This window comes from Ascaphus truei, chromosome 16 (genome assembly GCF_040206685.1).
Source record: "Ascaphus truei isolate aAscTru1 chromosome 16, aAscTru1.hap1, whole genome shotgun sequence".
In the NCBI taxonomy this organism is placed as follows: Eukaryota; Metazoa; Chordata; class Amphibia; order Anura; family Ascaphidae; genus Ascaphus; species Ascaphus truei.
This window is the reverse complement of record NC_134498.1, coordinates 25846319-25862559: the sequence shown is the minus strand read 5'-3', so window position 1 is coordinate 25862559 and position 16241 is coordinate 25846319. Positions and strand designations below refer to the sequence as shown.

The 16241-nt window shown below is 40.5% G+C and overlaps 1 protein-coding gene across 1 annotated transcript; it reads right to left on the bottom strand.

Moving 5' to 3' along the window:
- Positions 1–764: 764 nt before the first annotated feature.
- On the bottom strand, positions 765–13109 carry LOC142467226 (uncharacterized). Its single transcript, XM_075572661.1, has 4 exons — positions 13038–13109; positions 7606–7801; positions 2131–2208; positions 765–1765 (listed from the first exon to the last, which is right to left on the bottom strand). The coding sequence occupies exons 1-4, from the start codon at positions 13107–13109 to the stop codon at positions 780–782; spliced, it is 1332 nt and encodes a 443-aa protein (XP_075428776.1). The 3' UTR covers positions 765–779.
- Positions 13110–16241: the final 3132 nt, after the last annotated feature.

Genomic DNA, 16241 nt, shown 5'->3' with positions numbered 1-16241 from the left:
CCTTGTATGAAACCTATTTAAATGGTGAGAAACATGATTGAATGAAGTAATAAACATTTGTTTAAGCACAATACTGTTAGAGTCTCATACTTAGGATATTTCTCAAACATTATGCCTGTATTATTAAAATAGTGTGCTTTCACAAGGAAGCATGAAGTGTATTAGTTTGTAAAATACATGTATACCAGTTTATATAGTACTATATATATATATATATATATATATATATATATATACACACTCACACTCACACTCACACTCACACTCACACTCACACTCAGTGAGTGTGTGTGTGTATATATATTTTTATACATTCTGAGATGTTATTGAAACAAGAACACACAAATGATTAAAGGACAAAATTAGAATGCCCAAGCAAGGCAAAGGTAATTAATAATTTACACATAATCCTGCTGTACACGTACAAGAAAGATGTTTGCAGTTACTTAGGTGTTTTTATAAATGCATGTGACTAATATGCATATGCAATTCTTACATCAATTAACACACCCAAATGCAATGTTTTGCTGCAAAGTCAATGGCAGCTTCTCTAAACTTTGCAACTGGTTCCAGGTGGACCATTACTGAACAGACGATTAATACATAAATATTTATAACACTATTCATTAATTGAGTGTTAACATTTCCAAAACTTCACGTGTACAAGAACATACTTGAAAGTTTGGAAACAACACAGTCTTCAGCATACATACAATAGTAATTAGATAATGTGAAGTCAACAAAACAAGGCCAAAGACATATTTTCTGAATTATAACATTTATTTTTTTTGTTCCTTTTGCGAGCGAGTAACAGGCCTGCTTGTTGTCTCTTGAATTTTCCTTTTTCTTTTGCCACCAACTTTAGGCACAGCAGAGCCACTTTGAGTGGCCTCTGGCACTTCACGGGCAGGGCTTGTGGGCAGTGACTCACCTACAGGGCTTTTGGGCAGTGACTGTTCACCTACGGGGCTTGTGGCCAGTGATTCACCTACAGGGCTTTTGGGCAGTGATTCACCTACAGGGCTTTTGGGCAGTGATTCACCTACAGGGCTTTTGGGCAGTGATTCACCTACAGGGCTTTTGGGTAGTGACTGTTCACGGACAGGGCTTGTGCCCACTGACACATGTGAGCAAGTTGGTAGACACTGCACAAGTGATGGTTGGTCTGTTTCATGTGTGTCTTGTTTTGTTTTTGTCGCCTCCTTTGTAGGTGTCTGCTGCTGAATTTGTACAGATGGCAGCGGTAGGATGTCATCAGGAAACTGCACAGCAATGTCTGCTACTTGACCGGTAACATTTGGGCCTGGTGAATGAATATCAGATGAATGTGGTGAAAACTGACCTGCATGAACAGATCCTGCCTGTGAGGTGTTGAATCGTGGTACATTAGTCATTCTCCAGTAATTAGCTTGTGTTTGCTGAACAACTAATGCTTCGAATGAGGTGTTGATTTTTTGCAACTGTTTAGGCACTTCAATGAAGACTCTGTGGAGATGTGCCAATTGTGAAACTGTTTCTTCCTGCAGTGCAATCATCCTTTCCAGCACTGTCATCAGGTCAGAATGGCGACGATTTTCTGCTTCCACAATTTTTCCCTCAGAAGCTACAATTGCATCATATGTGGTATTTGCTGGACGTTTTGGCGGTAAAACAGTTTCAATTGGAACCTCTTCATGGTCACTTGCTTGTATTTGTGTGTCTATGGCGGTGGCGGCGGCATCATCATCATCATCATCATCATCATCAAAATCCTCTTCATCATGTTCTACAAATAAATGTACAAATTATTAAATGTCATGTTAATCTCTGCTGTGTTACTATGTAATTGTACTGTGTCATAAGTAACAACTAACATGTTTCCATACGTTTTATAACCTCACATTAAAAACTACCTTGACTTAAGAATAATGTTTGGACTCAGTATGAAATATGAGTGAATGAAAACTTGCTGTAAACTCAAAACTCCTACATGATAGTTAACATCACTAACACAATACAAGTTGCCTTACACTTCATTTTCACTGACACTAAGTAATCCTATTTAAAGAAGATGTGCAAAACAAATAATGAACATGACAACATAACATATAGAAGAGCACATATTATATGGCCACCAACTGATACACTCACCTTCTAGGTGTGTTGAGCTGGCTGACCCAGGTGAAGACACTTGTTCAGTCTCAGGTGACACATGTCCTTCAGGGGCAACTATATATAACAATAACATAAGTTTTACATTTACATGTGTAAATATTGAACAAACAGTTATTGTATGTTCTGTATTTATGAGTATCTAACAGCATCATTTCCTTAACCCAAAATGTGTGTGTGAAAGTGAACATAAATAGTTGTAATAACAATGTACATGCCTGTGTACTTAGAAGTTTTGAGTTCCCTAACATACAACATACTATGGTTCTGCAGTAATGCGTGAGGAAAAATACATTAAATTTGTACATAAAAATCATATGTTGTGTAGTGATATCAGTATCATAATGTACATAACTATCATGAGATGACCATTCACAATGGTTATCATGAAGGTGGTCATATTGCAAAAAGTGTTGTTTTTGGTAGAGGATATGTGTGGTACATTAATATAAGATGTGGCACACCTGAATGTGGCTGTGACTCAACAAGACAAGACATGCAGTGTGTGATAATGTGTCGTTGATAGTAGTTCAACTATAGATATGAGTGAACTAATGTGTGACGTACGGTTTGATAAGTAATGAGTTGTTGGGGCATTTAGTAGCTAAAGTGAAGCTTTCAAATGAGTGTGATTAACTTCAGTTGTGCTAGTGAGGTTGTAAGAACGGTTTTCCCTTCCCCAAAAAGCCTAATGAGCCACACCTTTCAATTACTTGAAACAGGTGAAAATGGTGTGAACTAAGTTGCCCCTAAAATGAGGCTGTAATTAGTGTGTGTGCTGAACCCCACCCCCTCTGTTGAAGTGTATGCTGTGATGAGATATTAATTGCAGCTGCTTTAACACAATGGTAGATGAGCTAAATAGTCGTGTGCAGTTTTTAAGTTATGAAAACAATGACATAAAATATGATACGTGTACCTCATTATGCTGTCTGTATATGACTTAAATCAAAAATGGACCTTTTCATTAACAACTATAGATGTGTTAGTGCAAGTGATGTTTGTAGGCCGTTGCATGCAATATATTTGATGCATGCTTAAAATAGGCAGTAATGTCATGTTTGTCGGAGTAAAATAAATAAAATACACAATAATATTCTACATATTTCTGTTCTGTACCTGTAGCTAGTAATAATTTCTGATTAACATGTGTTACACATGTGTACTACCCTGTTGTTCCCCATCTTCGCCCACCATCAATTGCTTCCACTGCAGCTATGCATTTTGGGAATTCACATGTAAATGAGCACGCAATGGCACGTGCTATATTAGTTACTGCTTTTAGTAGGACTACAACATATATGTCTATTTTGAGATATATATGTATACAGAATCAGACATATACATATATAGATGCAGGTATGCTTATATTGTGAAGACAGTATAAAAAGCAGTGTAACTATGCAAAATAACTCTAAGCAACGACACGCCTAGTACAGTAATATTTCTCACCTGGTGGAAATTGTGAGGGGTAAATTCCTATATCACGGTCACCAGGTAAGCCTTCCACGACGACGGGAAGTAATTTTGCCCGAAGCAGCTCCTCCAATGGACTTAATATGAGACGTTGTGGTGTGGGCCCACCTCCAGTGCCAGTAGCATGCACGCGTTGGTGTTGTATTTTCTTTTTCAATTTGGACCTAATATCATCAAATCTCTTGTGACAATTCCGCTTGTCCCTCACATGATTCCCACACGCATTGACACCAATGACTATTGTGTCCCACATTTCTTTTCTGCTTGCTGAACTTGTCCGCCCTTGAAAAACATATCAAATATATGAGGTAAATTAATAATAATATAAGCACCAGTTTCCTACACTGCTAGCTGTTCCAAGAGATAGCAAACATGCTGTTTTATGTGTAATATGTGAAGCACATGAGCATTCACTACTAAACCTATACATGTAAGCAAGCTTGCATTCATATTGTATGCAGTTATGGCAAATTGACCGCCTGTGTTTAGTTGTCCTTGTAAGGCATGCTAAAAAGCTGTGTTTCCAGACTAATTAACATAGAAAGATATTGTGAAGCCATATTTGCATATGAACAAAACTCAGATGACCTAGGATCACATGTATTTGAATAATAAATGTAAATGTACACTTACCTAGTAAATGTCCATATATACTGTCATAGTGCTCCAGAATGCCAGTGACAAGAGCTGTATTTTCCTGGTCATTGAAGCGAGGATTACGTGGCTTCTCCACACGTTTCTTCCGAGCAGGTTTAGGGTCAGAGCTTGGCTGGTGCTGACTGGACTCTCCTTCTTCCAATGGAAGAGCCTCCAAAAGCTGCCCACCAGCAAGCACGCCACCACCATCCACCCCATCAGCAACTGCGCCACCAGCAGCACTCCCAGCACCAGCACTCCCACTCCTAGCACCAGCACTCACACTCCTAGCACCAGCACTCACACTCCTAGCACCAGCACTCACACTCCTAGCAACACCACTCACACTCCTAGCACCAGCACTCCCAGCACCAGCACTCCCACTCCCAGCAACAGCACTCCCACTCCCAGCAACAGCACTCCCACTCCCAGCAACAGCACTCCCACTCCCAGCACCAGCACTCCCACTCCCTGCAACACCACTCTCACTCTCAGCAACATCACTCCCCTGAACAGTACGTTCACTCCGACGCGTACTCCCACGAGTAGCACTCCCACTCCCACCAGCATCACTCTTCCCACGCTTTGCGGGCATACTTCCAGCACTCACAAAAAACAGACAAGAAATGTACAGGCAATCACACGAAACACTTCCACATATAAAACAAGACAAAGATGTAAACAAAACAACAAAGGACAAAGCTCACCCAATACACAACAAGTCTCTCAGTCAATATGCAAATCTTCAATCGTCCAGCTCTGTGCGTCTCTCTCTCTCTCACTCCCAACAACACAGAGAATGATTAGCAGTACACGTTGCCTTTAAATATGGCGCGCAATCCAAAACATGCTTGTTTCGCCTGATTCAGCAAGATTTGTGATTGGGCAACCTATCAGCACCGCGCCACGCACGCCGATACACCTGTGTGTGATCGGCTAATCATCGTGAGAGTGGGCGGATTTGTTTTCGGGTTGATTTTGAATGTATTCGGCACTTACTGCATACGGAGAGGAAAAAACGCCAATAACATGACTAATCGGTAAGATTGCCGATTTCACATAATCGACGCTTACTGCATGAGGCCCAAAGTGTTGGAGAAGTATAAGTTGATATTATAAGAAACATTTACAAGAATGCAACATCAACCATTAGGTTACATGAAGATACAAGCAATATAAGGTTCCACAAGGGAGGGCGGCAGGAAGATACCATGTCACCAGATATAGATATACACACACACACACACACACAAAGAAATATATAGGAGCGGCAAATAAAAAGTGTATTACACAATCAGTTTGTGAAAATATAGTAATAAGTGTAGTATTCAATGTATGGGCACAGGAGTGTCTAGTAGTGCAAGTGAAAAATATATAAGTGAAGATATATACAAAAAAATATATATAATAAGTACATAGTTGCATAGTAACTATCGTAGTGACGACACTAAATCATCATGCAAGCAGTTTGACCAGGCCGGGTCCTGCTCAGTGTACTTTTGGCCACAAGACTTTGAATCTCCCCAACATCAAGGACGCCCCTTTCTATTGGGACTTTTGACGGATTGAGTCGCCATCGGACCAGCTCTAAACATCTTACGAGGGGATTGCTAGGACTGAGGTCCTGCACTGATGGGATCGCTGGCTGGTGATATTTCACACACTACTTTTATAATCCCTTTCCGTGTGAGCGCACTGGTTTCCCCTCCCCCTTCATTTTATTAAATGGTTATACTTTTGTACGCTATGGGGCATATATACATATATTTATATTTATACACTATTTAACATCTCTTCTCCATTAGATCTGGATTTTTTTTATAGCCCTTAGAATAATGTGAATGTTTAATAATTGTAGATCTACTACAGCTGCTGCATTGGTCTTGGAGAAGGGTCGATTAGTTGCAGATTGTGATACCTATTAGGAGGATAGGAGAGTTGATGCCCTGCCAAGATACATGGAGAAGAGACGTGTGATGTTTCAAAAGCTCTGTAAACTATAATCTATGAACTCTTAGATTGATCTACTAAAAATCATCACAACATACAACAAATCTGACAATTAAAGATTAAACAATTACACAGGAAAATTATTTTTCCAACCTACAGTATTAAAATAGAATTAAGGATGCGGGACTGCAGATATGTTACAGTCATTCACAACAGTCTATCAAAGAAAAAATTCAGCCCAAATATTATTTCGCTTAAAAAAAAAAAAAAAAAAAACTTTCCTTTTTTAAAAAAAATTTTATCCGCACATTTTCCTTTTTGGGGTAGAAATGCTGCGTCCGCTTGATTTTTGTTTTAACAACAATATTCAAAAACATCTCTGCTAATTATGACTTATATGGGATATACATTTTACTTGGTGCTGTGAATCTGGCATACCAATGAGAAATAAAAATGTCCCAACAATACCTAATTAGCTATTAAAACTCTGTTATGTGCCGCATTTAATCATGTGCCTGTCACAATGAAATTTGCTCAGGCCTTTAAAAATATTCAAGATCATGTACAGGCTTTGAAGGCAACATGTATCTGAGGATTTAAAGTGAATATTTTAATCGCATCAATTCATTGCCTTCCTAGCAACTTTTCTCTTTGTAGAGGTGAGTCATTTATCCTTTATATTAGGAATGACCAACTCCAGTCCTCACGGGCCACCAACTGGTCAGGTTTTCAGGATATCCCTGCTTCAGTGCAGGTGGCTCAGTCAATGACTGCACTCCCTGTGCTGAAGCAGGGCTCAAGCATTCTTCTGTGCCATGCGGCGCCCAACCCAGCCACTGACCCCGACTTTGGTGGAACAGGGGTGGAGACTCAAGGGCCACCAACAGGCCAGTTTTTCAGAAAAATGATTGAGCCACCTTTGCTGAAGCAGGGATATCCTGAAAACCTTACAAGTTGGTGGCCCATGAAAACTGGAGTTGGTCACTCCTAGTATAAAGGATAAATTACTCACCTCTACAAAGAGAAAAGTTGCTAGAGAGGCCATGAATTGATCCGATTAAAATATTAATTTTAAATCCTCAGATACATGTTGCCCCCTGTGACGGAGTGGCCTGTAGGGGAGGTCAGATCAGATTCCACACATGCAATTTTTAGGGTAAACTAAACATTTGAGTGATTTTATTCCACAAAACAGTAGCCAAACAGTAGTGCTACTGCCCCTTTAAAGCCAAATAAATCATAAAATAAATACCTACATTCCCGTTAGGGAAAATAACTACACTTTGCTGCAGCCCTTTCTAATGACAGCTTACCAACTAAACTGGTTACCAGCTCCAAACCATATAAACCATATTAGCAAGACAGCGAACGATATTGAAAGTCTTATCTGACATTGATGCTGGTCCAGCGTCTCTGATTTCTCCCGCTGCAATCTTTGAGGTCCTGCTGCTCCTAGGAAGTCTTTTGCCCTTCTTTGTGCGCAGACTTTTCTGGGTTTTGAGGCTATGGGTTCCTCACGGTTGCCAGGAAAAATCCTTCGGTCAACCAGCCTGGATCCCTGCGGGCGGGATCCCTGTCTGTGATCCTCCTAACAGAATCCAAACAGGGACTGTGGCAGGTTCTCATTTCCTGCCTTTTATACCTGTTCAATCAGGAGTTTAATTACCTCCACCTCCCAGTTCAGGTAGGAAACCAGACACCAGTGCAGTTTCCAGCCCTGTAAAGGGAGTTTAACCCCTGGATTCCATTACATCCCGCATGTACACTGTACCCATCAAAAATAGAATAGAGCAGTTTATTTATTTTATTGTTTGTTTATTTTATTGCATGCTTATAACCATAATTTGTTTTCCATAAAATACAGAGGAAAGGGGATTTTACCCAAAATACCAATTTGCGTGAAATATGAAGTGTCAATATTTTTAATCTCCCTTAGAGTGTTATGTGTTACCTATATTATTACTTGATACTAATTTACTGCAAATAAAACAGAAAAAAACACACATTTGCACAGCAGTCAACAGTCACATTCTAATTAAAATCCATAATTACTTTTAAAATCTTCATAAAATGACAATATAACGAGCAATATAACTAGCACAGGGGATTTTCCGTTTAATAACCAAGAACAAATAGTTGATACCGTTCTGAGGCTAACTAAATGCTTTTATTTGTGCGAGCTTTCAAGATACAATGATCTCTTCTTCGGCGATGTTACAATTGATTAAGCCAAAAAAAATCTTAAAACAAGGCATTGGAATGTTATCTGCGGATCAAGCCTACACCTCCCCTCCTGTGCAGTATGCGATTTATGACTTAAGGGGTTAAATGGTCCCTGAATGCTTGTGATGTAAGGGAATGCATGTATGTGTGTGTTTGTGTGTGTGTATGCATGTGCCTGTGTATGTATGTGTGTGTGCGTGTGTATGTGTGTAAATCTAAATTAATAAAGCGCCCACCGTGTATACAGCGCTTTACAAACGGTGTGTGTGGAGGGGAGTGTATAGCGCAATTATATTATATATAGCGCCATTAATATACATAGCGCTTCACAGTAGTAATGCACGTGACAATCATATTAACAGATAATATAAATAACAAAACAAGGGAATAAGTGCTTCAGACATAAAAATGAACATTTACTGTAGGAAGAGGAGTGCCTGCTCCGAAGAACTTAGTAAGGTCAGGGTTTGATAAGTACATGTTTGTGTCATAAGCATAGAGGTGACATTTGAACCCAAGAGATGTGTACAGAGAAAAGAGGAGAGGTCCCAGGACAGAGCCCTGGGGTACCCCCACAGAGAGATCAATAGAGGAGGAGGTGTTAGCAGAAGAGACACTGAAAGTATGATGGAAGAGGTAAGAGGAGATCCACGATAGAGCTTTATTATGAATACCAAGAGTATGGAGAATGTGAAGGAGGAGAGGGTGGTCCACGGTCTCAAATGCTTCAGAGAGAGAGAGTAATATGAGCAGAGTGTAATGACCTCTGTCTTTGGCAGCATGGAGGCCATTAGTTATTTTAGTGAAGGCTGTTTCAGTGGAGTGAGCAGTGCGGAAGCCAGATTGTAGATGGTCTAGGAGAGAATAGGTGGTGAGAAAATGGAGCAGGCAAGAAAATACAAGACATTCTGGAGTTTAGAGGCAAAAGGCAGGAGGGAGATAGGTTGATAGTTAGAAAGACAGGTAGGGTCAAGCTTGCTGTTTTTGAGTAATGGTATGAATGTTGCATGTTTGAAGAAGGAGGGAAAGATACCCGAAAAGAGGGAGGAGTTAAAAATCTGTGTGAACGTAGGGATTATATTAGGAGCAAGAGGTTTTAGGAGATGGGAGGGGGTCAAGAGGGCAAGTGGTAGATGGAGAAGAGGAGATCAACAGTGACACATCCTCCTCTGTGACAGTGGAAAAAGAGTCAAAGAAGGCAGGAAGAGAGTTAGGAAGCAGTGTAGGGTGGGAGGAGGAAACAGAGGGGCTGTTCTGACGTATGGATTCCACCTTTTCCTTAAAATAGTCAGCAAATTCATGAGGTGAGATGGAGGAAGAGAAGAAGAGGCAGCGGAGGGTGGTCTGAGTAGATTTTTTAGCCTGAGAAAGGGCAGAATTGAAATAGGATAGCATAAATTTGTAGTGAAGGAAGTCTGTGAGAGTGTGAGGCGTTCAGAGGAACAAGTGCAGGAACGCAGCATGCGCGTGTGGGAATTTAGCCAGGGTCTGGGGTTAGAAGGGCGAGAACGACAGACAGAAGCGGGCATGTAGATTCAGAGAGGAGGACAGGGCAGAGTTGTAGTTCCTGACCAGGTTGTCAGGGTCAGGTGTAGAAATGTAAGAGGGTGTTGCATTTCTGTTCAAGTGTGTGGCTACTATGTAGTCCCTATTGGTTTGTAGGGATAGGTAAATCAAAGAAAGGTTCACCTGTTGCTCCAGCAATGTCGTGTACCTTATCATGTGCATGGAATGCCCAGGGGGCTGCTACTACATAGTTGAGACGGGACAGGGGCTAAACAAGTGAATGAATCTGCATCGCCACAGCATCACACGTGGAACAAGAGACAGCCCCGTTGGCGAACATTTCTCTGACTCTGTCCGTAAGATGAATGATCTGAAGGTGGCCATACTCAAAGGTAATCTTAGAACACCAAAAGAGAATGAATAGAATAGTTGCATGAATAGAAATTTATGAAACTGTCCATATATATATTTCCACATCCAATTTGTGTTGACAGTGATATTTGACAGTATTAGCAATGATAAAGTAATCTCACTAATTAAGTAAACCATGCCAACATATCCAGGAAAATCAATTTTTGTGTTGTGTAATTCTGTGATTATTGTGATACCCACTCATTACTGGACGTATAATTATGCTAAATAAATATTACTCTACCAGTGGGATCAAAATTGTAACCCACTAGTATTGTGACTGATTAACAATGAAGTGTGAAATTATAAATGAACGTGAATATTGTGTGTGCTTTAGATACTGTAAGTGTTGTATTAATGTGCTTATTAATGTGATATATTCATCGTGTGTGTATATGTGATGATAAATTATTTCTAGGAGCAACTCAAAACTCTAACCAAAAATTAATTATTAAACAATATGTGTAGTATTCATATACTTGAACCAAGTGTCCCGGTAGGAAATTATCCCAGAGGGAACGGGAATTAATACATTTCAACCCAGACCTCCGAGACAACATGACAAGCAAAACCAGAGGGAACAACACTCAAACAAAAGTACTAACATCAATGCATTCATTTAGACCTTTCGATATAAGGTCCCCATGATATATATCCAGTATTACATTTTTAGTAAATTTTACACTAGGAGAGTGCACTTTTTCTTCCTTTTTCTGTATAGGTATTGCTGTGGGATGTAGTTGTTTCCTTGAAGAAAGCTGCCTGCACTCCTGAGGACACCTTCATTTGGATCCTTTTTAGAGTTCATTCAGCACCTATTGGTGCATTATATATGTAACCAGGACTGGTTTCTGGCTACCAGTTTGCCCTTCTCTGGAAGTAAGCCCTGGTAAGAACAGGCCTGTCAGGAGTAATCATGGGTTTCCCCCACCCCCAGCAGCTTCAGTGAGTAATAGGGGAGGTGGTGCGACTAGTCAGTTGTCTTTACCCCTGAGAGAGACAGGTTCTCACCCAGAAGTGCGGATTGGCTGTGCACTTACTGCTTTTTTCCCTTGGGGAGATAGGAGTGAGACCATACCCCTGGCTCTAATAGGGAGTCAGGGAAGAGCAAGGACTACTGTGGGGGCCCTGTACCAGCAGTGAAGGTCCAGGGTACATCCTGAGGGTGAAGCCCCAAGAACTGCCTGTAACCACTGTTTGAGCAGTGTATGCTCACCATCTGCAGTGTATAGGAATAAAGTGATCTTGTTCAAATATACCTCCCTGCCTGAGACTGCAATCTATCAGGGGGATTGGAAGTAAGTTCTCCTGTAGGGATTGTCCCCACATCCCTGGGGCCTGCAAGTGATGGAGGCGCTATTACTTCCTGGTAAAACATTTTATAAATAAATAAAATAAATGAATAAGATGCATTGTAAATTCTTCTGTATTTGATATAATTTTCAAATGACCAGAATATTGCAGGGAACCTTTTAAGAATGCTTGGGGAACCCAAGTGTTCCTAAGAACCCTGGTTGAAAAAAAATTCTGCTAGAGTCCTGACCCTAGAAGCTGAAATGCTCATCCACTCACCTTTTCAAACATCACCTGCAACAACTACTGTATGTGTTAATGTCACTAATACAGTATATGTATAACTTACAATAAAAAGTAGAGCTGCAGAGGATTCTTATATTAGCCAGAAAGACATAACACAAACCATGGAATCTCCTCTATACAGCTAAACTTGAAGAGAATCCTTCACTACATTCTTTTCCTTTTTTAAACCTGTGCTGTATTCTTGGGGAGGTTCTTGTATACCTATGAGCAGAGTGACGATTCCACGTACTGTAGTATGCAGAACAGTTTATCACTTTTAATTCGCTGTGTCCGGCCTTACAATGCAAGAAGACAATGCTTCTCAAAACCTTCATTACCATTCTTTCTGAGATATTCATTTATCTAAAAGCAATTAAAGCTTAATTGCAGTGCTACCTGAATAATTTAGAAATGCAAATTAGCATAGAAGGCAAACAAGTATATGTTCATCAATTTCTTTGTTATCACCATCTGTTTAATTAAAAAAAATGAGTTTTACTGAATGACAGCCTACAACCATACAAACATTTTCCTTAATTGAAATTGTCTTATGCAATTGAGGTCATCTGCCAAAATTTGTTTTAGAAAGTATAAGAACATCTTATTCAAACAAATGCCAGTCTTTTTTTATTCCACGATGATTACCAGAGTAAACTATGCAGAAAACCCAAACAGTGCATCTAAACCTTCAACAGAAGTAAATGTCCATTAGAAATGTATAGCAGTAACTGGGAATATAAGACAGCAGTTCCTCTTGCCCAACAATTGTAGGAATATATGCAGAGAGTTGAAAAAGTCACATTAACTTGATTGAAGTATAGCAATCTGAGTAAGTAAGTAGACATGAACTTAGTAACACTACTCACTGTCTTCCTTGTGGGCAGAGTGGCTTGAACTGCACGTGCTCCAATCCAGACAGCAGCAGCACAGAGAGAACAGGAATCGGGGGCAGTGCACAGACGAAGAAAACTCCCCCAGGCAAGGCATGTGCAGTAAAAACTTCTATTTATTGGCACATAAGGGTTAAATAAACACTCAAACGCGTTAAGAGTGTTTTTTAGCCCTTACTGTATGTGCCAATAAATAGAAGTTTTTACTGCACTTACCTTGCCTGGGGGAGTTCTCTTCGGCTGTGCACCGCCCTCCGTTTGCCGTTTCTTTATTCCATTAAAATACATTGCAGACATTGAAAGATTAATTCTAAATAATATCACGTGTCTGTTCTGTATGAAGACTTGCACTAAATATGCATAGGAATTACATAAAGACCCTGCAATAAGTTCATTTTACGCACACAGCAACACTAAGGAAGGCTTCAGATATTCTTTTCATATTTTCCTTAAAAAATCATTCCACTGGACAAATTTCCAGGTAAAGTTGTTTATAATGTCAACACCAGCTCATTTCGATATATTATGTCTCTGAGTATACGGTATGTATCCAGTAAGGAATATTAGAAAGTTATCTTTCAAAAGTAATTCTAATTATTTCCACTTCCAGTTCACAATTTTGCTTAATACCAACTTAGTGCTGGAAATCCTTATGCAAGATCTTTCATAGCTATTTTTTTAAATAAAATTCAAGTTTTGGTGAAAATATTTTACACCGTCAGTTACCAACTTTGTTTAAAAATAAAATAAAACATGAATTACCACAATAAAGTGACAACACTTCTGTACCACCATCGATGTGTGTGAAAACATTTATAATAATACTTTTAACTATATTAAATTATCTTTATTTTCTTTGAATTATTGCAGACTGAATATTGTGTTTGCTGTCTCTTTTGCAGCTAGTGCAGTGATCCCAAACCTTTTAAAAGTCTGGTCCTTATGGTCAATCAATAGGCCTGGATTTTAGAGCAATATATGTCTCAGCAAGTTGCTTTTGTGATAATTACAACCAAGCTAGTTGGATAAATACACAATGTGTTACTTAGCAAAATCATACAAACACAAATTTACAAAATACAGCTCAACCCCGTTATAACGCGATCCGTTACAACGTGAATCCGCTTATAACGCGATGCAAGCATGGCTCCCAATTTTCTTATTTATGAATACTTTACAACACAATTATTGGTATCTTAAATATTTTATTGTACAATGAATTCAATTGTACATTATTTCTAACGCGATCCGCTTATAACGCGATGTGATTCTTTGGACCCCTAGCACAGCGTTATAAGTGGGTTGAGCTGTACTGTAACTAGAAGAAATAATTATGCTCATCGATTTTCTTTCCTTGATTCCTCTATGGTAGAAACTGACCCATCTCCCGATGACGGAGATGGACACCAGGGTGGAAGGTTTGTGTCATGATTAAAGTGACATTTGGAAAGGAATCGAGAATGTTCCCAGAGAACCAACTTACTGTATATCAATGTTTCTCTACAGGATTGGTATAATCGCTTATTTGGACAGCGCCAACATATTCCACAGCGCAGTACAATAGGGGCACAGCGTTATGTTTATTGCATGAACAGCTACATACAAATAAGGACAAACATGCACATATACAAAGAGGTAGTGAGGGTCCATTCGTGAGTTTATCATCTAGAGCAAGGGTTCTCAACTGCAGTCCTCAAGACCCCCCAACAGGTCAGCTTTTCAGGATATTCCTGCTTCAGCACAGGCTGAGCTACTAATTGAGCCACCTGTGCTGAAGCAGGAATATCCTGAAGAGCTGACCTGTTTGGAGGGTCTTGAGGACTGGAGTTGAGAACCCCTGCTCTAGATTGTAAACTCACGAATGGACCCTCCCTACCCCTTTAGCTGTAGCTGTCCATGCAGGTTTTACTATTTGTATGTTTTTGTTTGATTGGTCATATTAACCAATTTATCTAGACTAGAGTCATCTCTAGTAAGCCGATGTAACCTTCTACTATGATGGGAATATAGGCGACCAACGCTTCATTATGCATACCAATGGGCAGTTTCCCGACACGAAAATGCCTTATCCGACGTTCACCGACTCCCATATCCAACTCTATATAATAAAAACCAATAAGCAGAAAATGGGTTACAGTTTAGGACGATTCACTATCCGATGCGATTTACATGAATGCATTGTGTTGGTGTAAGGAATCCACACCTCAGTTTACTGCTTACCTTGCCTCACAGACCTGTGCAGTCCTGGAACACCCCCTCTGGTATCTACTGCAGCTGTGCAAGCTATCACTGCAACCTAGCCTTGTACTCACTCATTGGAGCAGTGCCTTCACACCCTCCTCTGGGGATTGGCCCGCTGGCCTTTAAGTACTGCATCCCCACAATCCTTCTCTGCCGAGCATAATCCTTCCTGGTTTTCACAAGTGTTCTGCCACAAGCCCTATGGCTTGGCTCTGTTGTGTTCTAATCTCTCTAGTTCTGTTCCCTAGTTCACGCAGAGTTCTGTTCCTGTCTCCTGTGCTGAAGCGGAGTACTCTCCTTGTTGACTTCAGCTCCTTGTTTCCTGAGACCAGCTGCTAGTGTCACGCAGCGGTCTGTTCCTGTCTCCTGTGCTGAAGCGGAGGTTTCCCCAGTGTTGTCTTCAGCTCCCTGGTTCCTGGGGCCTGCTACTCATTCTCTATTGCAGAGGCCGTGTCCTGGTTCCTGCGCTGAAGCGGAGGATTCTACAGCCCGCTCAGGACTCTTGCGCTGAAGCACTGATCTACCACTGCTGCCAGGCGGTGTGCCCACTCCGGTCTACCTATCACTTCCTGAGACCAGTATCATGGGCCATGGTCACCGCATGCGCAGGGTCCACTCCCGCGCTCCTAAGCTGAAGCGGGGAACTCCTGACTACCTGTTGCCGAACTCCTGCTTGAACAACGTTTACCCTAATGTCTCCAGTCCTGACCCTGGCTTGTCCACTGATGATGCTGCCTTCTCCAGTCCTGACCCTGCTACGTACGACTACAAACTGCGCAATCCGGATCAACCTGCGCGGTCTAAGGTCGGTGCTTTTACAACCCCCCCTCAGCCACGCGGTCCGACCCAGGTTTGTGGCGAGCACAACCGTGACAGTTGGATAACCGAGGACCGCCTGTATTTCTAAATGGCTGTAATTAATTTCTTTGCCATGAAAATGTTGTAGTTGTATACATATGGGGCATACTGTATACAATGCAAATAATAACTCTCATATTGCAAAATTTAAGTCACACTAAAAGGATGCATTAGTCATTGTCATCGTATGTTGTAAGTACTTCATATTTGATTCTTCTTTCCCACTCCTTTTTGAGCTTTTCATGCTCCTGCTCCTCACTACAGAAGTGCGTTTCCTGAAGCAATGCTACTTCACCTCCCAACTTTTTGAAATTGTCAATA